The 27304-nt window shown below is 45.3% G+C and overlaps 1 protein-coding gene across 2 annotated transcripts in view; it reads right to left on the reverse strand.

The window, feature by feature from the left end:
* The window catches only part of LOC111851749 (diacylglycerol kinase beta-like), a 74219-nt gene that overhangs the window by 10081 nt on the left and 36834 nt on the right, over positions 1-27304 (reverse strand). Inside the window, exons 14-23 of one of the 2 annotated variants that reach the window (XM_072700270.1) lie at positions 27077-27175; positions 26050-26532; positions 25879-25952; positions 24139-24213; positions 21782-21867; positions 20752-20841; positions 19480-19640; positions 10585-10649; positions 3935-4025; positions 2695-2896 (exon numbers count right to left, since the gene is read on the reverse strand). In XM_072700270.1, coding sequence (XP_072556371.1) covers positions 2695-2896; positions 3935-4025; positions 10585-10649; positions 19480-19640; positions 20752-20841; positions 21782-21867; positions 24139-24213; positions 25879-25952; positions 26050-26532; positions 27077-27175 — 1426 coding nt within the window. The remainder of the gene's footprint in view (positions 1-2694; positions 2897-3934; positions 4026-10584; positions 10650-19479; positions 19641-20751; positions 20842-21781; positions 21868-24138; positions 24214-25878; positions 25953-26049; positions 26533-27076; positions 27176-27304) is intronic. The other variant, XM_023826948.2, reaches the window with a different exon arrangement.

Raw genomic sequence — 27304 nt, forward strand, 5'->3', positions numbered from 1 at the left:
ATGGCAGTGTGAACGTGAGGGAGCGTGTTAGGGAAGACAGATGGCAGTGTGAACGTGAGGGAGTGTGTTAGGGAATACAAATGGCAGTGTGAATGTGAGGAAGCGCTTTAGAGAAGAAAGATGGCAGTGTGAATGTGAGGGAGCGTGTTAGGGAGAATAGATGGCAGTGTGAATGTGAGGGAGCGTGTTAGGGAGGACAGATGGCAGTGTGAATGTGAGGGAGCGTGTTAGGGAAGAATGAGGACAGTGTGAATGTGAGGGAGCGTGTTAGGGAAGAATGAGGACAGTGTGAATGTGAGGAGAGTGTTAAGGAAGACAGATGGCAGTGTGAATGTGAGGGAGGATGTTATGGAAGACAGATGGCAGTGTGAATGTGAGGGAGCGTGTTAGGGAAGAATGAGGACAGTGTGAATGTGAGGGAGCGTGTTAAGGAAGACAGATGGCAGTGTGAATGTGAGGGAGCGTGTTAAGGAAGACAGATGGCAGTGTGAATGTGAGGGAGCGTGTTAGGGAATATATATGGCAGTGTGAACGTGAGGGAGCGTGTTAGGGAAGACAGATGGCAGTGTGAATGTGAGGGAGCGTGTTAAGGAAGACAGATGGCAGTGTGAATGTGAGGGAGCGTGTTAAGGAAGACAGATGGCAGTGTGAATGTGAGGGAGCGTGTTAAGGAAGACAGATGGCAGTGTGAATGTGAGGGAGCGTGTTAAGGAAGACAGATGGCAGTGTGAATGTGAGGGAGCGTGTTAAGGAAGACAGATGGCAGTGTGAATGTGAGGGAGCGTGTTAAGGAAGACAGATGGCAGTGTGAATGTGAGGGAGCGTGTTAAGGAAAACAGATGGCAGTGTGAATGTGAGGGAGCGTGTTAAGGAAGACAGATGGCAGTGTGAATGTGAGGGAGTGTGTTAAGGAAGACAGATGGCAGTGTGAATGTGAGGGAGCGTGTTAAGGAAGACAGATGGCAGTGTGAATGTGAGGGAGCGTGTTAGGGAGAATAGATGGCAGTGTGAATGTGAGGGAGCATGTTAAGGAAGACAGATGGCAGTGTGAATGTGAGGGAGCGTGTTAGGGAATATAGATGGCAGTACAAATGTGAAGGCGTGTGTCAGGGAAGATAGGGGCACAAGAGACGGCAAGATGCTGATAATGTAGCTCTGCCTGGATGGTGGTTAAACCGCTGCAGACATGAGTCACACAAGCAGCCCTTGTCTTCATCACTTACTGTTGCTCTTTAGCTAAGCATTACCCGTAGGTCTCCATGGGAACCACAGTCAGCGCAAGCTGCTGAGCATCGGGGAAAACGATGGGAGATAGAATGACAGAAGTGTCACTTAAAGGGACACCAGCTGACAAATAGTGACAGGGGAGAGTGGCTTGGATGGTTCCTGGATAGGCAGTAATATGAGGGTTAAAGAACAGGAACTGCAACAGAAAAGTTGTCATCTAAGGTCCCACAAGGCTGTTTACTGTTGTTGTCTAGAGAAAAGTTCCCCTCCAGCTGCAGCAGTAAAATATTTGGCTGCATACAGAGCTAATGCGTAATAGCGGCAATGATGCAAATCTTGGAGGTGCCTGTTCAGAAGCAACAGTTCATTAAGTTAGTCAACATTACAGTTTTTGGTAGACCTACTCATGGCTGCCTCTGCCTCTATCTTGACATCCTCTTCTGAGGCCATTTGATGAAGGTTGGAGAGTTAATTGGGTTTTTTTTTTTGATGGGGGTTTAGTAGAGTCTCCTTGTCCTGCTCCTCTGTCCTCGCTTTAATGCCAGTAAAAGCTAATGGCATTTTTCGCCACCACTAGGGGCTTGAGGCCTATTAATGGAGCCTTTAGAGAGCTGGTCCTTGTTGACTTTAGGCTCCATTCTAAAATATTTAGGACGCGCCAATAAACTTCGGAGCAACATGGTCATTACAAATAAATGAAGTGGATTGACCCCTCAATGGGTGATTTTACTGTGAGGTGACATTTCCTTGATTACAGGCTCATAAATTAGTTATTTATTTTAAGATGATTTATAATCTCAGTCTGTGAGATAGGTATGTTGCATTCAGACATTCAGGGGCCTTTATAAATTTACAGTTCCATCAGCTAACGTTAAAACCTGGACTGAAGGTAATTAAGTCTCCATATTCATCCAGTAGCATCTCTGATAAAAGGCAAATGAGGCTACGATGTCCTGCCATGTGCTATAAAATGAAAGTATGAGCACTTGAGGGCCAGTTAGCTTATTCATCCTAGCTAACTTATCCACTGGCGTCTCCAGCATTTAGGTGAGTCATGTCTCCATTTATAGCTGAAGCCGCTGAACACGTTCCGTGAGGCAAACCCCACCTTCAGCCAAGAAAAGCTCCATTCTTGTTTGCTTTTTGTCTGCCTGGAAAATTCTCACTGTTTTGTGCACAGCTTGGATACTTGCTGGATACTTTTTCTTCCAAACCAGGTGCAGTAATAAATTCTGCTGGACACAAAGTGGTTTCACAACACTACAAAATGCGGTTTGCTGAAGTGTGTTTTAGGCACTCAGTGTGAATTTAATGAGATCATTTCCATTTGCAATTTTATAAAACTTATTACCTGACCACTCTGCAAATAAATGTAGCACAGACGAAAAGTCTGATCTGAAAGGTTTCCATAGATTATAAAAAGGAGCTTTATAACAACCCCCCCCGCCCCCCCAGAAATCAGCTCACCTTGGACGCAGAACTTGAGCTCTTTGGCGTCAGTCACAGTATTCACCGGCGCCCTTTCTGGCACCTTTTTGCTCATGCGGCTGTAGTTCCTCCTCCTCTTGGTCTCACCCCAAAGGTTGGAGCCGCCGTGCATGCTGGGAATGTTGAGGACTGCGATCCCCTCCAGCGATGTGCTGCTGAGGTCAAGAAGGATGCCGTCACACTGAGGGGGAAGAAGAGCAGGGAGGTGGGACAGTGGAGAAAGAGAAGCGAGGGAGTCACAGGGCACTCGAGACAGAAGTAGCTTTCCAGAGACTGACTGGCACATTCATTAAAACCCACAAAAATAGTGAGGAAGCCACCCTAAGAGCACATTCTGTGTGAGAGCGAGGTCCCAGCATTTCCTGTGCTTATTAACAGCCTGAAGTTGAAGGACTGCTTCTACACTTGGTCTTCACAACACATTCAGAGTGGCCACTATGGTTGAATGAAATCGTGAAATATAAATGAATCAATCAAGACATATGAGGACAACAATTGATTGAGGAATCTGATGTATTATAAGTCACTGTTGTGCGCATCTATTAAAGTTCATGAATCCACGGAAATTATATGAGACTGTTTATAAAGAAACTGACACCACTTCCATAAAATCATTACCTAAAGTGCCAATACACTGCATATTTACATTCTTTCGCACATATTTAACTGAAGAAACACATTTTAATATCATTATTAATAGAACACACACACACACACACACGTTTGTATCCATCTTTCTGGGGACCGTCCATTCATTTCTATGGGAAAAACCCTAATCCTATCTATGACAACCTTAAGTAACCAAACTAAAAATACAAGACTTCTGACATTTTTAGTTCTTTGATCGCAATCACAGATTTTTTATAAAATTGATTTTCTACTTGTGGGGACCAAAAATAGACTAAGACTATAACCCTGTACTAGATAGTATTGTGTTTGAATGATGAAATTAAAATATTAAAATTATACTCACATAATATGTAATTAGGTGGGCAGTTGCATATTATAATATGCACACTGTTAAAAAATAATTTTATGATAAAATTAAGTTTTACTTGTAAAACAGAACAGGCTGTTGTTTCTATGAGGATACAAACCTTACTCAGTTATGAACTAGAGAAACAAGTCATGTTCTGGCTTTCTTTGTGAATGTCAGGATCTTTGAAAAGTACACAATGGAGCCTTTCTGGAAAGGGAAGTCCCAGGATGCCAGACTCACCTCTACCTCCAGACTCTCATTCAGCTTCTTGCATGTGGCTGAGATGGTCTCTGTGGTGCCAAACTCAAAATACCAGAGTTTGTTCTTCATCCTGCAGAGACAGGGAATAATCACAAAAGTTGATGTGGGGATTGATAAGCACCCTCCTCACTGGCTTCGATATCAACCCCATAGATGAATAAACAACTGCAACTACAAAATATACAGCCAAGATGGAAGAGCAATTTGGCAACATAAGGGACTGATGAAAAGTGATTAGACAGCCATTGGTGCAAGTACCACAGCTCTTTCAAAATGACAGGTTGGACTTCGTAAACACTGAAATACGTCAGCCAAGGAGACAACAATAATTTAGGGGTTGAGCCGTTCCCATGGCAGAAATTCTTTCAAAACTCTTTCATTAGCATATTAACACAACGGGATTCTAGGTTCTATACAGCTGGCATGACAATTTTGTGACTCTGGGGCTGTTCTTGTTCTTACAGTTACCCCCAGGATGTTTTTGTTCTTGCAGTGATCGCGGGGCTGTTCTTGTTCTTGCAGTGACCCGGGGTTGTTCTTGTTCTTGCAGTGACCTTGGGGCAGTTCTTGTTCTTGCAGTGACCCTGGGGTTGTTCTTGTTCTTGCAGTAACCCCGAGGCTGTTCTTGATCTTGCAGTGACCCCAAGACTGTTCTCGTTCTTGCAGTTGCCTCGGGACTGTTATTGTTCTTGCAGTGACCTTGGGGCAGTTCTTGTTCTTGCAGTGACCCCGGGGTTGTTCTTGCAGTAACCCTGAGGCTGTTCTTGATCTTGCAGTGACCCCAAGACTGTTCTCATTCTTGCAGTTGCCTCGGGACTGTTATCGTTCTTGCAGTGACCTTGGGGCAGTTCTTGTTCTTGCAGTGACCACGGGGTTGTTCTTATTTTTGCAATGACTCCACGGCTGTTCTTGTTCTTGCAGTGACCCCAGGGCTGGTCTTGTTCTTGCAGTTACCCTGGGGCTGTTCTTGTTCTTGCAGTGACCACGGGGTTGTTCTTATTTTTGCAATGACTCCACGGCTGTTCTTGTTCTTGCAGTGACCCCAGGGCTGGTCTTGTTCTTGCAGTTACCCTGGGGCTGTTCTTGTTCTTGCAGTAACCCCAGGGCTGTTCTTGTAGTGACCCTGGGGTTGTTCTTGCAGCACTCTACAGGACTCCAGGATGACAGTGAGATCAGAGGAATAGGCTAAGATCCCTGGCACAGCAGCACCATTGCGACAGGTGCCGAGGGTCAAGCAGTGCACTGCTGCAGTACAGTGGCACAAATCCATAGGCTGACATGAGAGTTTTGTGCATCTCTTGGTGTATGTTTTATTTTTTTGGTGAGTGCTGGTGTATATGAATGTTTGTGTGAGTGTGCGTGTGCAGAGAGTCACTGCCTTTAAGTACCTCCTAAGCACATGTCCCCAGAGGCATTATTTGATGATCAGTTCTAGCCCTTATGTCCTTTAACATTTCCATTAACCATGGGCTTCCTCCAGTAATACAATAAACAGCACTGGACCATTACTGCTATTGTTTATTTCAGGCCTCCATTTCTGCTCCTGTTAGCATCTGAGTCGCTGCCAGAAGGTTGCAGGCCGTCTGCTTGCCCATAGTTACAGTATGACAATGCTACTCGGAGCGGGTGACGGACGCGAGTGGCCAGGCAGAGGTGATGATGTAAAGACTCGCTGCAAATGATATTTGCAAAACACAACTGCTGCTCCCCATGTAGGCATTTCTGCAGAGAAATAAGACTGTTAAACAAAATATCCTCACTTACAATGAGCAACTCAAGGCTGGAGAAACAGCCGCAGAAATGCAATAATCCAGACTGGGGCTGTGCACATGAATATCTTAATAATTAATTCTAATTAATTATATATAATACTTATTCCGTTTCAAATATGAACAACAGATTTTTACATAATACTTCGTTAAATGGCCAGCTGAATAGCAAATTTCCAATACTCACTCAGTCCAGTTCATAAGTAAATAAGATTTAAGTTTTGGCAAATTTAACAAGTGTTCTTCTCTGAATTAAATGAGGACTAAATGAGTTTTTGTTCCAAATATGGTAACATATGATGAAGAAGCTTGCCGTTAGATCATTGGCATTCTCATCTAAAAAACAACAAAAAAAGGACAGTGTTTCGGAGACCTGTGACTTGTGTCTTACTGAAGTAAATGCCACAAAATGTTTGTACTATACAGAAACTCAAAAGGCTTTTATTAAAATCCCATTTAATGCTCTCGTCGTTTATTATAATAAAAAATAAAAGTAAAAAACTCTTACTCTGTGCAATACTGTTACTTGACTGCCACCTTAAATCGTTGACAGTTGCACTGCTGCTCACTCTTGTCACTTTATTTCATGTGTAAGAACGTTGTCTTACATCTCTGTAATATACAGTATTGCTGAGAGGCTTGTTTATTCTCGTCAATCACATTTCATTGTAATGTTGACCCTGTGCTAACTTGCATATGACAAATAAAACTGAAAACTGAAACTGCTGAAACCAACAGGAAACAAACCTGTAACAGATACCCATGAGTGTAATTCTGTAATGAATGTATAAGTGATCCAATCTGATTGGCTGCTTCTTTATGACAGGGGACTTCGTCTGCTGTGATTGGCATACTGGATGCTGTCGTCAGGATGACCTCATGCTGAGTACAGCATTCACAGCCGGCGCTTCATCCATGAGGCTCTTCATGAAAGGCCGCCGCCTCACCGCTTCGCTTATTGAGCAAATGTGTATTTCTGGGGTTGCAGGGGCCACCTAAGAGCTCTGACACGCTGTACATTTAATTACGAGATTCAGCCTTATTTGGTTCAGGATACTGCTTGTAAGGATGTGCCAGAAGCTACTGAGAGCTCTATCCGTCCTCCTGACGCCTCCTTGTGGGGGCAGGTATGCGCAAGAAGGGGAAAAAGACTATATACGGGTAAAATGGCAGCTAAGCCACTAAATAAAGCGCTTTAATGGAACGGAGCCCTGCGTGGGGGTGTGGGGTGTATATTTAGCTGCTTTCTGCAGGCTTCACACGGCGCTGCAGGTTCCCAACGTGGCCTCGCTGGCGTACTGACACACACGCCGGGCTGGGCGCCATGACAGAGCAGGAGTTACGAAACACAAGCCCACGTGCGCGGGCTGAGAGAGAGGGAGCCTGTGGCGCACCTGCAGGCCCGCGGCCCCTCAGAGGAGGGGGCCTCTCCTCAGAGCACCATGGCGGAGTGGAGGAGGGAAAGCTCTGTAGAGGGGCAGGAATGAAGCGAGGCCATGAGAGAACACCGCCATTTTAACATTCAGGTCCTCCTGACTTAACGACCTCTCTATGTAATGACCGCCCGGACTTACGACCAGCTCTCCCATCAGTTGGTATTGTACAGTGTACGAGAACTTTGGTTATGGAAACGGCAGCGTGGCGCCTCAGCATCAAGTGTCTCATCTCGCATCACCCTCTCAGTCTCAGTTCCCACAATTTTTTTGGTACATAATTTGTATCATTTTTGCAGATTTTTTTTTTTATGCTCTTTTTTATGATTTTTGATTTTTTTGTATTTTTATGCTCTGTAATATGTCAGAGTTATGCAAATTATAACAATGTGATCAAATTGATGTCTCGGTTAGACCTTTTCTTCATTCAGAATAAATAAAAACAATTACCTGTATTTACATTATGCAAACCTAAGTAATGTATTAGAGCTGATTTCCTCTATTCTTATGCTTGAAATATCCATAAGGGGCGGCTACTCGCTCATCGACCAATTCACTTAATGACACAGGAATGGAACTTGGTCGTTAAGTGAGGAGTGCCAATACATTTCATTTATAATATTTCCTTATTTCTACAACCTCCAGACCTTAAACTTTGTCAGTAAAATGAAGGGCGTTTGGCTTAAGGGCATATCACTGCCCTCCCCCCCCCATTTAAGTCCTGCTTGCTGAGTAGCTATTCCCAAACGCATGGTGAAAAGCCAGGAAAGGTGGGGGCCACGGTTGCAGGGGCTGGGTGCTGAGGCATATTTGTGCACACCAGATGCTGTGCTTTACACAAAGGGATCTCTCTGCTTAGCCTGAGCCTCTGCACAGGCACTATGGGGTGACTCACCGGCTGCTGAACATCTAGAAAGCAGAATGTGCTAGTTTGCGTAGAGAAAGCAGTTATGGGAACAGAAAATGTTATATAAGGCAGATGGAAAACAGAGAAATTGCACATATTTTAAATCCAGCTTCTCTATATTAACAGATACACAGACTGTGCTTCCAGAAAGTCCAACCGGATGGTATATTAATTCATCATTTACATTACATCTTATATTTATTTATGCTGCAGTTGTGTTTGTCCAAAGTCACATACAAATGAGGCAGACAGTACCTCACGAGCATACAGCTGTCAAGGAGCCAGCTAGGCGGTCAGTGCAGCTAGGCTGAGCTTCCAGTGAGAGTCAAGGAGCCAGCTAGGCGGTCAGTGCAGCTAGGCTGAGCATCCAGAGAGAATCAAGGAGCCAGCTAGGCGGTCAGTGCAGCTAGGCTGAGCTTCCAGTGAGAATCAAGGAGCCAGCTAGGCGGTCAGTGCAGCTAGGCTGAGCTTCCAGTGAGAATCAAGGGGCCAGCTAGGCGGTCAGTGCAGCTAGGCTGAGCTTCCTGTGAGAATCAAGGAGCCAGCTAGGCGGTCAGTGCAGCTAGGCTGAGCTTCCAGTGAGAATCAAGGGGCCAGCTAGGCGGTCAGTGCAGCTAGGCTGAGCTTCCAGTGAGAATCAAGGAGCCAGCTAGGCGGTCAGTGCAGCTAGGCTGAGCTTCCAGTGAGAATCAAGGGGCCAGCTAGGCGGTCAGTGCAGCTAGGCTGAGCTTTCAGTGAGAATCAAGGGGCCAGCTAGGCGGTCAGTGCAGCTAGGCTGAGCTTCCAGTGAGAAACCAGTAACAAAGTGCTAGTTAGCACCAGAGCCTGAGCTACACAATTCAGAACAAACATAGCAAGAAGCCAATGAGACAGTAGAGCTATTAAGTCAAAGTAAAACACTGAAAAGAGCATTAGGGACATGCAGGAGACCGGCACAGTGATCACAGATGAGACAGAGCAATTCATTGGTTGAGGTGTTCCCAGAATAGAGGGATCTTTCTCGACCAAAGGGCCTTATACTCTCTATAAGAACAGCTTTTCAATCCAGCTCCTAACTGTAATTCTGCTCTGGGATTCTCATTGACTAAGACCTTGCTTTTGCAATTATAATAAAAGCAGGAAGGCAGCCAGGTTGAAGGCTGGAGATAAATGCAGCTCCCCTTAACCTGAAGGGTCTTCTGCCCTCCGAGGCCCCTGATGGCACTCATTACACACCGTCGTCTTTGTCATCCAGATGAGCCATAATTAACACCCCAGCTAGTAATAGCTACCTGGCCGTCCCATATGTGGTCGAATACCCCTGCTGGACGAGACAAGCCTCACACATACCTCATTGTCCTTGAGGTGGAGGAAGGGGTGAGGTGGCGTGGGGGGGGGACACAAAAGGAACGAGGACATGCAACACCCTGCCCGAGACACAAAGGAGGGGTGTCCAAGCAGCAGAATTGAAATCCCAAAGGCTCTAGCACCCATGACAAAGATGTGCCTTGGCAATGCTTAACTTATACAATCCACTCTCTATAAGAGACTAAATTATTCAAACCAACTTATAAGCTGAAGTGTTGATCTTTCCTGAAGGTACAGTTCATCAGTCATTATGCTTCATGCAGGGTGGAAGGCCAGCTGTCAAACAAAGGTATAAAATAGTCTCTTTGAATAAATGTGTCTACAGCAAGACTAAAAATAAATTACCCTCTACTCAGAGGAGTTTCCAAGGGAATTAATTTTGGGTAATTACTGCATTTTAAGACCCTGGCATTGATCTAAAGAGCTTTGTGAGCCTGTATCTGGCCTTATGTCTCTTTCTTTAACCCAAAATTCTGAATAAAAACTGAATAAAAGGGAAGCTTTGATGTGGTGCAATCTGAAAACACCACACATCCCTAAACCACCTTAACCATGTGCCTCTAAGCAGTCAATGGACCCCTAACAAATCATTCACTTTAGTGTGCAGACGTCCACCTCAGCTTCTGTCTCCCTAGATCTCCTCACATGCCCCAGATGCCTGGGTCATTGCAGGGCATCACCCAAGACAGATTCTTCATGACTGCACACGCCTCAACGGCCACTACTAAAGGCTGCAGGCACCTCCATGGTGGGAAGAAGGAGAACGACGGGCTGGTCACAAACCAATAGATTACGAGTTTCTGTCTCAGTTTATGTTATTTTTAAATCATTAAATGTGGCTACATTGGTACATTAGCTTTGTACATTATATGTTCTGTGGCATTTTTGGGACAAAAACTGCTGTTTGGTGTTCCTGGACAGTTGATACACTTTGCAAAAACCAATTTCTCATTTCTAAGACCATGAAAGCTGAATGACGTTGGCCACGAGTTGCTCGTTTTCTCGGGATGCTGCTCGATGTTGAGCATCATCATTCGTGCTGAGGATCGTCTGACACCATGTCAGGGAACACGCTGGAATGCTTAATCCTCTGGAAGCTCTCCATATTTCATGCTCTTCTACTTGTTCTTCCTGCCCTACCAGCCCATTAGGCTTCCAGCTTGTCCCTCTCACCTGCTGTTAAACTTCTCCGGGTGCTTCTCCCTCATCAGGTGGAACCGGTGAGCAATGGAGGCGTCCTAAAGAGCAGGACAGACAGGCAGAGTCACTGTTTGGCTCCCTTGATGTTGTCCAGACTGACTTTGGCAGCACTGTTAATTACTTGATTATGACAGCATTTGGTACAATTAGTTTGCACTTATATAGAGCATTTGTAGGGGGGCTTGATGGCTGCAGGGTATTGTTGCTGTTTATAGAACAGCTCTTCATTTCTTAGAGTTATGATTTAGTGCTACCCTACTAAGTGTAATCAATTTCTAACAGGAAGGTAAAACAAAAGACGGGCAATTGCTGACTCTCCACTAATGTGCCAAGAAAGAAAAAGGCCAAGCCAGGCTGAAAGATGTAAAAAATATAAGGCTAGGCTAACTGCTGCAGAACTAAAAGCTGGTTCATACTTCTCCGCACACGTATTATCGGACGCGTCTGCTGAATGTTTGTGATGCGTTTAACGACACCGTGCGCCTCCGTGGACGAGCACCTACTGCACTGCAAATTTGTGTCCGCATAGTGGTGTACACTCAGCTCTGGACACACTGCGCATGATCGATTCGCTAGCGTCCACTTTAAATACCAACATGGATGCTTCTGACAAGCGTTGGGGTAGTTTGCAATCCCTACAGACTATTTACAAGGTAATAAAACGTCTACATACATGCGTAAATGCGTGTGTGAGTGCATATTTTTCTCCAATCTCACGCTAGTCAGCTGACCAAAGTTGGCATCCCTGTGAGCTGGCTCTCCAATCCCAAACCGGTCCCTACACACTCCGCCTCACCACTCCGCCTTCGTTTGCACATCCTCAAGACCTGTCGCCATGTTGAAGAGTCTCAAAGCAGCAAGGGCTAAGGGGGAGTGCTCCATTATGCCCCCCTGAAGCGAGTCAGCAGTGGTGGGGGCTCACGCAACTCCCCTACCACTTCAATATCCCACAATGCTTTGCACACAGGAAACAGAACAGCGAGATAAAAATGCTGAGGATGATGTATTGTCATATAAATGTAAGAACACAATTACATATTATAATAAAAGTTAGTATTAACAAGCATATGTTATGAATATGACATTTTTTTTAATAAAGTTCATTTTCACAAGATGAACAGGCATGACAATAATGCCTATTCATTATAATGTATAAATTTACGTTATATACAGTATGGTGTCCATGGATGGTTTGCCATTATCCGCGGTTTTGGTCTTGGAACGTATCACTCGCGGATACGGGGCGGACTACTGTGTGTGTGTGTGGATTAGGTTTATATTATATTTATATTTATATATTTATATTATCTTATCCTATATTTATATATACGAAATGTCCCCCACAATGTAATAAAAACTTTTTGACATTGTGGGGATAATTTTTCAGGTCCCCACAAAGATCTGTGAATGCAATCAAAAAAGTAAAAGTAAAAATGCCAAAAGTCTTGTATATTGTATGGGTAAGGTTAGGGCTGGGTAGGCGTTAAGGTTGTCATGTTGGGATTAAAGTTTTCCCCATAGAAGTGAATGGAGAGTCCCCATAAACATATATTTACAAACCTGTGTGTGTGTGTAACATAAAATGAACTTAAAATCTGTACATATTTCAGATTGTTCAATCAGTGTGATACGACCACATCAGCCTCATCTTCTCACAGTGGATAAACTTCTTGGTTTTCTTAATATAGTGGAAACCATCCAACAGTCATAGTGATCAACTGGTTATATGTAAGCCTGGGAGAGAATCATTCTTATACCAATACTGTTTTAAAAATTCGCTTAAAGTAATCATGTGAGGTCATATTGTTCATATTGGGTCTTTTTATACATGACAACATACAGAAAAATTAAAACTACGTTTTTTTTTTACTTGTTTACTTTGCCTTGCGGTAACCCATCTGATTCTGGCAAATGACCTCACTAAATAGCAACGCTGTCTTATTACTCATGTAATAAAAATACAAATGTCATTTAGATGGTAATCTGCCTGAGACATAAAGAAAAAAATGGTTATAATGATCATCCACTTATACTGACCAATTCCACCCAGACAGACATGATCACAATTAACGGTTTACACTGTAACTCCTATATTGTTGATTTAAAGAAACACCAATACAGCTCCATGAGGGAGCCATTTCTCACAAGATAACACATTTCCTCTTTCCTGTAAAGAAGACTGAAAAAGGCAGGGCGAGGGTGAGTCTGTCCCAAATCTTTCTTGCTAAAATTTCCTTCGGTTTAGGTGCATTGAACGTGTTGTGAGGGCGACTAATGAGTGTGACTGGTAATGAAGGTGGAGTGCCAAGGGTATAGCTTTGGATTGGGCCATAGGGAAACGGACACAAACCTCCCTGCTATGGTAGGTGTGCAGGGAATATCAGAATAATAATTTATGTCATTATTATTAAAAATATAAATACAACACGTTGTGCGCATGTGAAAAGTACGCGGCTTGACCAGAAAACTATGAACGTTTCCATGTATGCATACGCAGAGTGGATACGTGAGTGCTGTGCTTGCCCAGAGAGGTACGAAGCAGCCTTATCTACTCCACAGCATCCAAATGCCATCAGATGAAGACAATTAACAAGCTTGATGTAACAATGGTAACCTTGATCTTACCTCAGCAGGATTCTGGATTTGCAAATGACCTGGCCAGTTATAAATGCAACAACAAAGCCCACAAGAGCACAAATACAAACCACTTGAAAACTATTACTGACCAAAGAAATCTGACAGGTTTAAAAAATGCCAGAAAACGGAAATTCAATAGCCACTAAGGAGCTATTTGCATAATGCAGCTACTGCTGTGAAGGTGATACACCAATGAAGTGCAGGAGAACATTAGCAAGCCCCTCAGCAGCCACCTGCCTCTCCACTGGTATTTCATCCATTACAACATTTACTATAAATGAAAAACATTTATAAACAGCACACATGAAGCATTCTTCTAGAACTTGAAGGCATACCGCTTAACCAGTCGCTCTGGTTCCTGCATGCCATTTTTCACTGTGGTAATGGAAAACCAACAATGTGGCCCTCGACGGATCGAGATTCTCGGCCCCCAACATAAAATATGTCTGATTTGATGATGTAAGAAGTCGGATAATACTTAATTTGCCCTCTTGCTTATCTAAAGATACTTTTGAAAAAACAGAGAACTTCCACTCAAACCAGTGAATATGGCTGTGTGGCACTGAGCCAATAGAGCTCAATTAAATGAACATGTAACAGTATTCAGTTAGTAATTACTCCATTTTTGGAAGAGCTTTATTTTGCGAAGATCAATGACAAAGTCTCATATACAGGAGATCCAGTGTGATTACGTAAGCCAGGGGTAAGTTTACAACATGCTGGATAGCCTTGTGCATGTTTTTGTGTATTTTGTGGCACAGAGGACAGTGAGGGTGATTCCTTTTCAGGGCTGATGACAAATAGACGAAGGTCTCCAAAACCATACCCTGGAGCCCTGGCGTACTGAGACTGTCCCCAAGCTCACCCACACGGTGTCACCTGACCGTAAGTGGCATTTGCCATCGCCTTCCACAGCCGCTGCAGTGAAGGTTGTTTTGTTGTTGAACTTTTCAGCAGAAGGGAGAAAACATTCAAGCGTAGAGAAAATGTCACCTTCACTGTGCCCCAGGGTGGGGGTGGAGAAAAATAAAAGCACTTTGCTGGTCTGACTTTGGCACTGTGTGGCCGGAGTCACATCAAAGCATGTCTCTGTAATGTCATCATCCGCTTCTCTCATATCCCACCCCCCCACATGATCCCCAGTGTCAGTGATCAAGGTCACTTTAGACAACAGGTAAATGTAAAAGCACATTGGCAGCTAACTGCTAACAACCTCATCTTACAGTACATAGGACCACTCTATTGATATCAGTATAGCCACCCAGGTAGAAATCCAGGTATGCAAGAATATATTGATTCGCTGAGTATTTCAGCTGAAAATCACACAGGATGCATTCCTCATGTGTCATGCATTCAGAAAGTACCAGAACATGTGTCTGTTATGAGGATGATGAAAAGCCAACAAAATGGGCTGAAGTGGAAGGGAGTCGATGTCATTATTTATCCAGTGCTTCTGCAGCTTATCCTTCAAAGAAAACTCAATTCCCCATCTTAAGGAGCAGCACCAGAGCCTACCAAATTATATACAATGAAAACAACATATTAGTAAGAATACATCATTAAAAAAACATGACTTCCCGCAACTGTTAGAATTCAACAAGTGTAACTCTATCCCACCGCCATTAAACAGACCTAACTCTAACCCGCCTGTTATACTGGCCTTTCCTCATCTCTGTAATTTTCTACCGGCCGGTTTGTACCGGCCAGCCAGGTGTCACTCAGCATGTTCCTTATTGCCGCGGTAACCTGGGCCGAGTCTGGCAGCTGTGTACTTCCTGCCACTGATACTCCCCCTGACCTTCAGTCTGTGTGCTAACACTCTCGCTTTCAGCTGGTCAGCTTGTGCTGGCTAAAAACAGCCCGGCCCAGCTGTGGTAAACTGCCCCCCCACCCACTCATACGAAGCACTGAGCTCTGCCCTCTGTGCTGCCTCTGGTTAACCTGGTGAATGGGTCCCCATCCGCAGAGACGAGCTGCTGTTGCAGAAACGTGGCTGGGTAACAGGTCCCAAGTTTCAAAGTATGATGCTCGCAACATGCAAATTACAGTGTGAAGATGAAGAAAACTCCATAAACCTGTGCTTGGCTGCTCTGCGCTCCAGCCCTGATCCTGGTGGTCCAGGGTGTGTCTGTGTTAGTGATCCATCACTAAGCACATTATGTTCTATGTGCTTGGGTGCCATTGCTAGAAAACAAACCACTATTGTATAGCATGATTTCCCATGCATTTCCCGTTCCGATGCTACCCTTTTGCAGCCTGTCATGGTGACACAATCACAAGAAGATAAAAGCTGAACTTAAAAGGTTTGCTTGAGTTCAATATCACACCAACTAGTAGAAATAGTAACTTAAAATGCTACACAACGTCTCTGTCATAAAAGGTAGATGCTTTCCATAACGTGAAAAAATACAGTACATTGAAAATGTATTAAACACTCAAGCCACTCAAGGCCAATATTTCAGAAACGTCACATTAGCAGTAGCATTAACGCCTCTCATGTTCAGGTGTTTCCTGTGGTGAAGGCTGACATTACGGTAACGAAAGTCATTATTTTTAGTACAATGGGGTGTCAGGGGTTCAGGTGACAATGGTTGCCCCATCCAACGTGTCACTCCTCCTGACACCAGTAACTCTCTAGAATAGCTACACAATGTGCACCATCAATAGTCGGGGCATTGTCCTTCTCACCAGCCTCCCTGTCTTTGCTTTCTAGCTGGAAAGCACCAGCGTGGTGTGGTGAATAGGGGCCATTGTTGATTGTACTGTCACACAATCTCACGCATCTCCATCACTCAGTATCGACATTTTGGGTTTATGGCACTGGTGCCCTTGGCCTGAGTGAACAGTAGGCGCAGTCGTATAACATCTGGATGCTGTGTAACACCCCAGCAAGCATCCAGTCTCTATCTTTGTGAAGGTTGCAAGAGAGTTATGGGAATGTTTGCTGACCCTAGTGAGTACTCCCACCAAGATGCAACTCAACTGACTTAATGTCTTATATTTTTGGCATCATTTAAAGGCAACCTCAAACTTTGGATAGAAAAAAAAATTAAAACCTCCTACAATCTTATCTAAAAATATTCTTAGTCATAAGCAAGAATGTTATTTATAGAAATTTAATGCATAGAAATATAAATGATGTTGCCTTTGTAAAAACACAATATGCTGAGATCCCAAGACAGTACTCAGTACAGAGATGGCATCAGGGAGGAAAGGACAGAGCAGAAAGTTGCCCTTTCCTTTTTGGCACTGGTTAAAATAAATGTATTGTGTACTAGATGAGTGGTATGAGAATCCTCACCAGTGTACACTAGCAGGAAAAAAACAACCTACAGCATAAAATTAGACAAATCATGAAACAAGCCCAGTTACTGGCTCCAGTGAAGCAAATGAGTGGCTCGCTTTGTTGGGCCATAAAACAAGCCCGGGTACTGGCTCTGGTGAAGCAGATGTGTGGCTTGCTTTGTTGGGCCATAAAATGAGCCCGGTTACTGGCTCTGGTGAAGCAGATGAGTGGCTCGCTTTATTGGGCCATAAAACAAGCCCGGTTACTGGTTCTGGTGAAGCAGATGTGTGGCTCTCTTTATTGGGCCATAAAACGAGCCCGGTTACTGGTTCTAGTGAAGCAGAAATGGGGCTTGCTTTGTTGGGCCATGAAACGAGCCTGGTTACTGGGTAAAGCAGATGTGTGGCTCGCTTTGTTGGGCCATAAAACAAGCCCGGTTACTGGCTCTAGTGAAGCAGATAAGTGGCTCGCTTTGTTGGGCCATAAAACGAGCCCGGTTACTGGTTCTAGTAAAGCAGATGTATGGCTTGCTTTGTTGGGCCATAAAATGAGCCCGGTTACTGGCTCTGGTGAAGCAGATGAGTGGCTCGCTTTATTGGGCCATAAAACAAGCCCGGTTACTGGTTCTGGTGAAGCAGATGTGTAGCTCGCTTTATTGGGCCATAAAACGAGCCCGGTTACTGGTTCTAGTGAAGCAGAAATGGGGCTTGCTTTGTTGGGCCATGAAACGAGCCTGGTTACTGGGTAAAGCAGATGTGTGGCTCGCTTTGTTGGGCCATAAAACAAGCCCGGTTACTGGCTCTAGTGAAGCAGATAAGTGGCTCGCTTTGTTGGGCCATAAAACGAGCCCGGTTACTGGTTCTAGTAAAGCAGAAGTGGGGCTTGCTTTGTTGGGCCATGAAACAAGCCTGGTTACTGGCTCTAGTGAAGCAGAAATAGGGCTCGCTTTGTTGGGCCGTAAAACGAGCCCGGTTACTGGCTCTAGTGAAGCAGAAATAGGGCTCGCTTTGTTGGGCCGTAAAACGAGCCCGGTTACTGGCTCTAGTGAAGCAGATGAGTGGCTCGCTTTGTTGGGCCATAAAACGAGCCCGGTTACTGGCTCTAGTGAAGTAGATGAGTGGTTCGCTTTGTTGGGCCATAAAACGAGCCCGGTTACTGGTTCTAGTGAAGCAGAAGTGGGGCTCGCTTTGTTGAGCCATAAAACGAGCCCAGTTACTGGCTCTGGTGAAGCAGAAATGGGGCTCGCTTTGTTGGGCCGTAAAACGAGCCTGGTTACTGGCTCTAGTGAAGCAGAAGTGGGGCTTGCTTTGTTGGGCTGTAAAACGAGCCTGGTTACTGGCTCTTGTGAAGCAGAAATGGGGCTTCCTTTGTTGGGCCGTAAAATGAGCCTGGTTACTGGCTCTGGTGAAGCAGAAATGGGGCTCGCTTTGTTGGGCCATAAAACGAGCCCGGTTACTGGTTCTGGTGAAGCAGATGTGTGGCTCGCTTTGTTGGGCCGTAAAACGAGCCCGGTTACTGGTTCTAGTGAAGCAGAAGTGGGGCTTGCTTTGTTGGGCTGTAAAACGAGCCTGGTTACTGGCTCTTGTGAAGCAGAAATGGGGCTTGCTTTGTTGGGCCGTAAAATGAGCCTGGTTACTGGCTCTGGTGAAGCAGAAATGGGGCTCGCTTTGTTGGACCATAAAACGAGCCCGGTTACTGGTTCTGGTGAAGCAGATGTGTGGCTCGCTTTGTTGGGCCGTAAAACGAGCCTGGTTACTGGCTCTGGTGAAGCAGAAATGGGGCTTGCTTTGTTGGTCCATAAAACGAGCCTGGTTACTGGTTCTGGTGAAGCAGATGTGTGGCTCTAGTGAAGCAGACATGGGGCTCGCTTTGTCGAGCCTTAGAGTATAGCAGCAGGAAGAAGCAAATGAGAGTGACAGTGGCTGTAGTCACCTGAATCAAGAACTATAGTCACACACTAAAAGTGTTCAAGCCAAGCTTATAATAACATAACTCTGAGTTCTGCCAACACCTAAATGTGCTTTGTAGTTTGGAACCCGTGTGGGGTCCGCAAGTGTCTGCCTCTAACTTCCTGTAGAGCATTGCCTGACTGGTAGTGCCAGTGAAGGTGCCACTGTATGGGTGTGAAACTCAGATGTGTTGCCTTCTGCACCCCCCATGGGGACATGGGTGCAAAACAGAAAGAACCAACTGTATTTATTTATTTAATAGTTTTCTAGACATATTGTAATAAATTCATGCATATGCTTTCAAATAACTGCATGGGTTTCATGAAGACCTTTTTAGTACAGTATAATAAAAAGTCCTGATCACATGAAACATCATTGAAATGGAGGGATTCTTGGAACACAACATTTTAGAGAAAAAAGGCTTCTTTTGCTCTCTCTCATTGTAACTTATGTCGTCACTGGGTTTTTGTCTCGGTTTTTTAACTTTCTATTACTATTCTATTCTATTTCTATTACTATTCTATTTCTATTTCTATTCAGTGCTTCTGTAAATTTGCAGCAAATTCTTTGTAATGTTGCATATTATGAAACAGACTTGTACGTATTGAACATCACAAATGTACAAATGTGTTTAGAATGGTTACTGCACTTAGAGAGACTGAACATATATTTGTATGCAGACATGAACATATTTATGAATATACATGCATATATTCTAGCTGTATGAGATATTGATATTTAACTCAATATTTATTTATGCATATGATATGTATTTTCTGCAAAACCATGTATCTGAGCAACAGTACTCAAGGTATACACAGCTGCCTTCCACTCCAATTAATTGCTCTAAATAATATTTTAAAAGTCTGCAATGCAATAAAATACACAAAAACATACACAGCATGGTCAGAAGGACTACTTTACGTGGAGAACGCCAAAGTGCTGTATGGGTATATGGTCTATTTTCAGAACCAACCACAGAAGAAAGATGCTCACCACTCCAATGGAGAAGTAGTTGTTGACGATGCTATAGGGAACAGGGTCACCTTTTTCCTCCTTATTGCTGGGGACAATGTCAATGTTCCAGCGGTCCAACAGTACCTCTGTGCTGTACTCGATATCCCTCAGGACTTTGAGCAGGCTGCTACCCTCGTACCCTGCAGAAGGTGGGACAGGGGAATGAACGAGAGAGAAATTCCTTCTGATTCTGATGCCCGCAGACCAACTGAGAAAAAAAATTAGATCTTCCACACATGGTCACTGCCATGCAGAGACTGAAAAAGCCATACACACAGGAAGTAGAAATGGTGACAATTATTGGCGCAGAATATTTTTCTAATATTGCAAATACCGATGCTGATAACCGGCTAACCTCTCAGTCACTTGCCGGCACTGATTAGCAGAATGATGTTACATCATCGGGGGTGGTGGGGGTTAGGTTAGTTTAGAGTTTGGTTTACTAAAACCGCTAGTTAGTCATCTATAAATTTGACAGTGTCCACTTAGTGAACTGCTATGTTTATTTCAAAGACAGTAGGAAGTGGAATTTTTTTCTGCTTCAGGACCATGGCAACCTTTGCCATCATAGGTGTTTGAGTCTATCAGGAGGAAGCCGACTTTCTTGTGGATTCACCCCTGTAAAATGCGGAGCTGTATGCAAGAGAATTTAGGGTTCCTTCAATGATGTTACATGTCCATGTCCCATGACAGCAGAGGAATCAGTGCAAAGTGTGGTTGATATACATGAAGCAGCACGTTAACATGCCGTTCTTCATTGGCTCTTACATGTGACGCCTCTTACCAGCTACGCCACATTAATCATACATTTCTGTGCTGTTTACAGTAAGGGAAGCCTTATGAATGAGCTTAAATCATCGCAAACTAGCAGAACGCTGTGAAGTTGCCAGGTCCAGAGTATCTAACAGTGAAGTGAAAACATTCTGAATCACGAATAAAATCTTCCTACATTCTCACAGCATCTGAACATTTTCGTTGTTGTGTTTTCTGCAAATCCAGCTGCCTCACTGAACTCACTCTATGAACTCTGGCTGCTGCCTCTGCTATTCCAGATATTTATTGTAGGCCGAGTGTTTCGATGGAGCACCATAATATGCCTTTTCACAGCGGGCTCCACACGCGCCCCAAACACTCGATGTAAAACAACAGCGCGACATTCATTCAGTGTCGCTGTGAGTGACTCCGTGGCAACACAGAGATGGACCCCCCCTCCGGAGGTCCAGAGGCACAACCCCCATCCTCCCAGCTCACCTCCACCCCAGCGCAGGCAGCGCGCCAGGTCGTTCCCGGTGCCCAGGGGCAGGATTGCGACTGGTGGATGCCTGCCAAGGTTGGCCTTGTCTGCAGGTAGACGGAGAAGCAGGTCAGTGAGATGGATGACAGGGTAATGGGGACAGGAGCTGCTTGAGCCATTTTGGGGCCTTTTCGCTTATAGGACACCAATGCCAAATAGAACACTCACACAAGTAAGTGCCCCAAAGCAGTTGTGCCACAGAAACCGGGCCACTCGGTCCCCGGTGTGGCCATATCGCGGCGTATCCTGCGGGTTACTAAAAAAACCTAAGTGGATAAACGGTTGGTGAAATTTTACGGCCTGGTACACTGCAAAAACACACCGAATTGTTCCACAAGGCAATTTTTTTTTTCCTAATCCACAGCTCTGTTGTGTGTTGGCGTTATATTGGGTGTGTGGAGGATGATACCATCAATTTCAAAAAAAGCTAGTATTTTTAAGGTTAGTTATGAATATACTGCAAACAGGACTAAGCAGTGGGATGCCTGTATAAAAATGGCATACACTGAAAAACTTAAAAATAGGTTAGAAATAATGCTCAGTGTGTCTAAGTAGGTCTTACAAGCTGAGCATTTGACATCCTCATGCCAAATATACCTGCACTATTTATTCTGCCATATCGTGCTCCTTCAGTTAGGGGGCATTTTCTTACATTCAGCCTCAGGTCTACGAACAGCTCCTAAGGGAAGATTCTGTCATCACATGGCTCCTGTCCAAGCCTGAGTAAACCCAACGCTGTCTATCTGCATGGGGAATTGGGCACCAGTAGACAGCCAAGGGCTTTGCATGTTCCGTTTTATAGGCGGCTTGTATGTAGGGCGTTTGGATGAAAATCAGTCGCACCTCTTACAATGACCTATTCTCTCCTTCCATTTCATTATTTCTGTTGACACCAAGGGTATCAAACAAAAAGCAGTCTCTTCAACACTCCCACTCCACCCCCAACGGTGCCCCCCCCCCACCCCTGTGAGTCAAAGGATTTATTACCAATGCAGTCCAAGATCCAGCCCACGGTCCCGTCACCTCCACATGCCAGAACTCTGAAGTCAGGCACATCATGGAAGAAGTTCAGTCTAAAGAGGGGCAGCAGACATGCAGACGGCTTACAGTCTAATCGCGTTGGGCGCCCCCTTCAGGCTGTGTATGACACTGCGCGGCCTGTTCTGCTTTACATCACTGCTGACCTCATGCATCTCCTGTGCTAATTTAACACTGTGATGGCAGCAGCTTATGGGACAGAGGGTCAAGATTAAATTCAAGGGTTAATGTATTATCACAGAAAGATGAAAGGCATTCAAAGCGTCATTATTAAATGACGGTTAACGAAAGAAAAGAAGGTAGGAAAAAAAATAGACAATTAAATTACCTTAAATTACATACCTTGATTTAACCATTTTTTAAATGTCCACAGCCATTCAATGAATGGAGGGTACTTTTTTATGCACAATGAGTATTTCTCATCAAGAAGGTGAAGTCAGGGGAAGGCTGGCCCCTCACCATTATGACATCATCATTTATATTGCGATGTCACCAGGGACCACTGGGAACAACAGGGGGTGCCGTCGGTACTCGACTCCCCAGGGTGTCTATGTGCAGTGCCAACCCTGAACTGATTTAACCCCACAAGAAATGTGACCAGACAGACAGACACGCATGTGTATTACTGCAGATACAGACACAATGAGTTGCAAAATTTTGCCCTAATTTTGAGAATTTTCTTCTACTCTGGGCCTCAATATAGGTAGACCTTTACAATGAGGGAGAATGAGGGAGGGTTTGAGGAGGACCTGCCTGTGGTCAGAAACTGAAAGGGTGTGACCTGCTTCACATTTTCAAGACACTCCTGTCTTTTCATTCAAACCTGAATGCCTTCATTGGTAATTTATGTAATTAGCTGTATACTGAATCTGAGGACATGCCTGTGCTGAGTAGTTACCCAAAAGAAACCCCTAGTCACGTTTGTGACCTCTGCAGCCTCTTCTTTATTAAACGTTCTCTCTCTCATTAGATATCTGCGTCACCGTCCTCCGTTTACAGGTCCTCTCTGTACAGCCACGACTCCGAAGGGCCCGTGTCGTGACTGAAGGAGGAAGAGCAGACGGATGCTCTTACTTCACTGGCAGAGTTTTCTGAACAACGTGTCTCACTGCTGCTTTTTACCATAGAGCGACACTGCGCAAGCGGCACACCGGGGCCGTTTCCAAGGAAACGCGCTCTGACGGGACAAACCGTGGGCACCGTACCTGACGCCCACGTTGCTCCAAATGTGTCCATTTTTTGTAGCTGGATGTTCAGTTAGACGGAGGCCCTGTGTAAGCCTTATCTGTGGCATAAAGAGCTGATCGTGATTAAAGAGAAGCAGGAATGCTGCTTTGAAACACAGCTCAGAGACCCAGCTGGCTTCTGACATAATAACAGGAGCTGAATGTCTGGTTATAATTCTTGTGATGTATGTGTGTTGTTTTGCGATGCTCTCTAGGCTTTTGCTATGGAGATGACATGACTGTTATTATTCAGTATCTCTGCTTGCTTGGACCACATACTTGAGAATCTACTTTGTCTACTTTAGTATTATTTTGGGAACTTTGTATTTTACCTTAGTATTAACAAAATTAGCAACTTTCAACTACAACTATAAAGAAATTGTACTTTATACTTTTATTCTAATATGTTTCTATTGACAATGAATATTACATAAGACTTCTAACATTTTGTATGGGCAACCAAATTTTTTCTGCAGTGGCTTATTAAAGACACCAGTAATTGTATTCCCTGGACAGGTATCTCCTCTAACTTGAGTATGGATTTCAGGTACTCCACCCACTGCTGGTCAGGGGTCAGCTGAGATGCGGCTCCTTGATTCACATCCGCCACGGACCCAAAGGGTGAACACAGACCTGATGAATGACAGCCAGTCCATCACCAGGAAATGCTCAATGAAACTAAAGGCTACTGACAACCAACTAATTTGTACAACTGATTTATCAGGCCCATTCTGAGCAGGAAGAGGGTGCCATGGGCTGCCAGTGGAAGTGGCTCACAGCCAGACAGCCCATACTACAAGTACTGCCTGGGTGAAAGGCTCCTGTTATATAAAATTTAAAGGCACTCATCTGTGAAGGCTTTCTGTTCTGAATACCTAATCACAGATACAGTCAGAGACAGGTGTGGGTCAAAAAATAGAGACGTAAACAGAGAAGAGGGTGATAGAGCGAGATGGGGAGGAGCAATACTGGAGGCCTGTCAACAAAACAGTACATTGGGTCTCGTCTCTCTTAGCCTGACCTTGGAAAGGAGCATCCTTGGGAAATTCTGGAAACGCGTGGAAAGGTCACAAGACTCACCCTGCAGTAGGTCCAGCTCGATCCAGACTGTAGACCTGTCTTGGGTTCAGAAGGTACTGAAATTTGCGCAACACCCTGCACAAAGAATGCAAAACCACAGGGAACATAGCAACAGGTTCAGTCCCATTCATAATCACAGACACAGGGGAGCGCCAGGGTCAGTCCCAGTCATAATCACAGACACAGGGGAGCGCCAGGGTCAGTCCCACTCATAATCACAGACTCAGGGGAGCGCCAGGGTCAGTCCCACTCATAATCACAGACACAGGGGAGCGCCAGGGTCAGTCCCACTCATAATCACAGACTCAGGGGAGCGCCAGGGTCAGTCCCACTCATAATCACAGACACAGGGGAGCGCCAGGGTCAGTCCCACTCATAATCACAGACACAGGGGAGCGCCAGGGTCAGTCCCACTCATAATCACAGACACAGGGGAGCGCCAGGGTCAGTCCCACTCATAATCACAGACTCAGGGGAGCGCCAGGGTCAGTCCCACTCATAATCACAGACACAGGGGAGCGCCAGGGTCAGTCCCACTCATAATCACAGACACAGGGGAGCGCCAGGGTCAGTCCCACTCATAATCACAGACACAGGGGAGCGCCAGGGTCAGTCCCACTCATAATCACAGACTCAGGGGAGCGCCAGGGTCAGTCCCACTCATAATCACAGACTCAGGGGAGCGCCAGGGTCAGTCCCACTCATAATCACAGACACAGGGGAGCGCCAGGGTCAGTCCCACTCATAATCACAGACACAGGGGAGCGCCAGGGTCAGTCCCACTCATAATCACAGACACAGGGGAGCGCCAGGGTCAGTCCCACTCATAATCACAGACACAGGGGAGCGCCAGGGTCAGTCCCACTCATAATCACAGACACAGGGGAGCGCCAGGGTCAGTCCCACTCATAATCACAGACACAGGGGAGCGCCAGGGTCAGTCCCACTCATAATCACAGACACAGGGGAGCGCCAGGGTCAGTCCCACTCATAAACACAGACTCAGGGGAGCGCCAGGGTCAGTCCCACTCATAATAACAGACTCAGGGGAGCGCCAGGGTCAGTCCCACTCATAATCACAGACACAGGGGAGCGCCAGGGTCAGTCCCACTCATAATCACAGACACAGGGGAGCGCCAGGGTCAGTCCCACTCATAATCACAGACACAGGGGAGCGCCAGGGTCAGTCCCACTCATAATCACAGACACAGGGGAGCGCCAGGGTCAGTCCCACTCATAATCACAGACACAGGGGAGCGCCAGGGTCAGTCCCACTCATAATCACAGACACAGGGGAGCGCCAGGGTCAGTCCCACTCATAATCACAGACACAGGGGAGCGCCAGGGTCAGTCCCACTCATAATCACAGACACAGGGGAGCGCCAGGGTCAGTCCCACTCATAATCACAGACACAGGGGAGCGCCAGGGTCAGTCCTACTCATAATAACAGACACAGGGGTGCTTATTGTTGAGGAATCCCACTCAACAATATTATATTCTCCATCTGTCATTACCATGCCAAGTAGAGATGTTTAGATAGATAAATACATAGATAGACAGACAGATGGATATTAACATTTAAAAAAATAAGCTTTATGTGTTTAATTTTGAAAAACACTACTCAGTAAAAACTGACGCAAATATTCATTAAAAAGTGATGCTGCCTGGTTAAATCAAGATGCTTACATTGGCTTAAGGGAAGATGTATTTTAGCATGGCCCTCAGGAATGGAAACTCACCTCTTACCCTGCCTACCGCCACTCTTTGGATTAACCAGGACTAGGAGAGGGTGTGTTCCTTGCAGTGGGGTGACCTAGACAGGAGACCAATTTTACCAGAAAGACACACACAGATACACACTGCAAAATCCTGGCAACCTCTGTTCTGAATTGAATGGCTAATTTGATCACCTGAAGTCCTTGTCCATCTCCAGTGAACTTAAAGTTCTGGCTGAGGTCCTCAGGGCTCATGCTGGGTGGAGACTCTCCTTCAGGGCGCTTCATGCCAGAATGGCGCTCCTGTGCACAGACAGACAGGCAGGAGGCCAGGCAGACAGACAGGGAGATAGGCAGACAGACAGACAGATAGACAGACCGACAGGGACATAGGCAGACAGACCGACAGACAGGCAGGTAGGCAGACAGGGAAATAGGCAGACAGACCAACAGACAGACAGATGGGGAGATAGGCAGACAGACAGACAGGCAGATAGGCAGACAGACAGAGCGACAGACAGGCAGGTAGGCAGACAGAGCAACAGACAGGCAGGTAGGCAGACAGACAGAGCAACAGACAGGCAGGTAGGCAGACAGACAGGGCGACAGACAGGCAGGTAGGCAGACAGACAGGGCGACAGACAGGCAGGTAGGCAGACAGCATTCAAACACCAGGACCTCAGAAACTCAGAAACAAGACAACAACAAAAAGGCAGAAAATGCTGATTCACTTTCTTGGCTTCAGGGCTGTAGTTTTATATCTTAAATAGTGCACTTGAAAAAAGAGCACTTTCCTCATTCTCAGGACTGTCCCAAATGCGAATGTGAATCACAGCAAACCCTTATCTGTTCAAAACATAAAAGTCACCCCAGCTAATGACCGGTGACTAATAAACTTGAGATGACAAACTTGAAAATTAGGTTTAGGGTTATAATTTGATCTGTCTGTCTACACAATACAGGAACTACATCACATGAAACAGTCAAAGGTATTTTGTGGCCTTTAGATCACAAATCACAGTAAATTTTGCTATAAACCATCAGCATTGGCACTAGGTTTCTATCTATTTTGACACATTTTAGGACTTTTTCATCCCGTTGCTGAGAATGACGTAAGCATTTACCCAGGTCAGCCATGACAACAGTGTGCTCTTCACACAGATGGCCACTAGAGGGGTGAGTGTGTCTATTTGTGGAGTGAGGTGCAGATAATGGAGCTCACCAGCACCACAGGACAGATATAGGAAGGTAGCAGGGTGTGGTCCCTCAGCGTCCCCCCGTCACACTCCAGCTTCACGCTTGACGCACACCGGTTGTGGAGCTGAGGGTGGATGAAGACGGTGAGGTGACCTGCAGCACCCAGTCAGGCCAGCAATCTCAATGGGTCACATCACCTACGAAGCTAACATGTGAAAATCCACTGCAGGTTCCGTAATAAAGATCTGGCCTC

This window comes from Paramormyrops kingsleyae, chromosome 16, assembly GCF_048594095.1.
Source record: "Paramormyrops kingsleyae isolate MSU_618 chromosome 16, PKINGS_0.4, whole genome shotgun sequence".
Classification (NCBI taxonomy): Eukaryota; Metazoa; Chordata; class Actinopteri; order Osteoglossiformes; family Mormyridae; genus Paramormyrops; species Paramormyrops kingsleyae.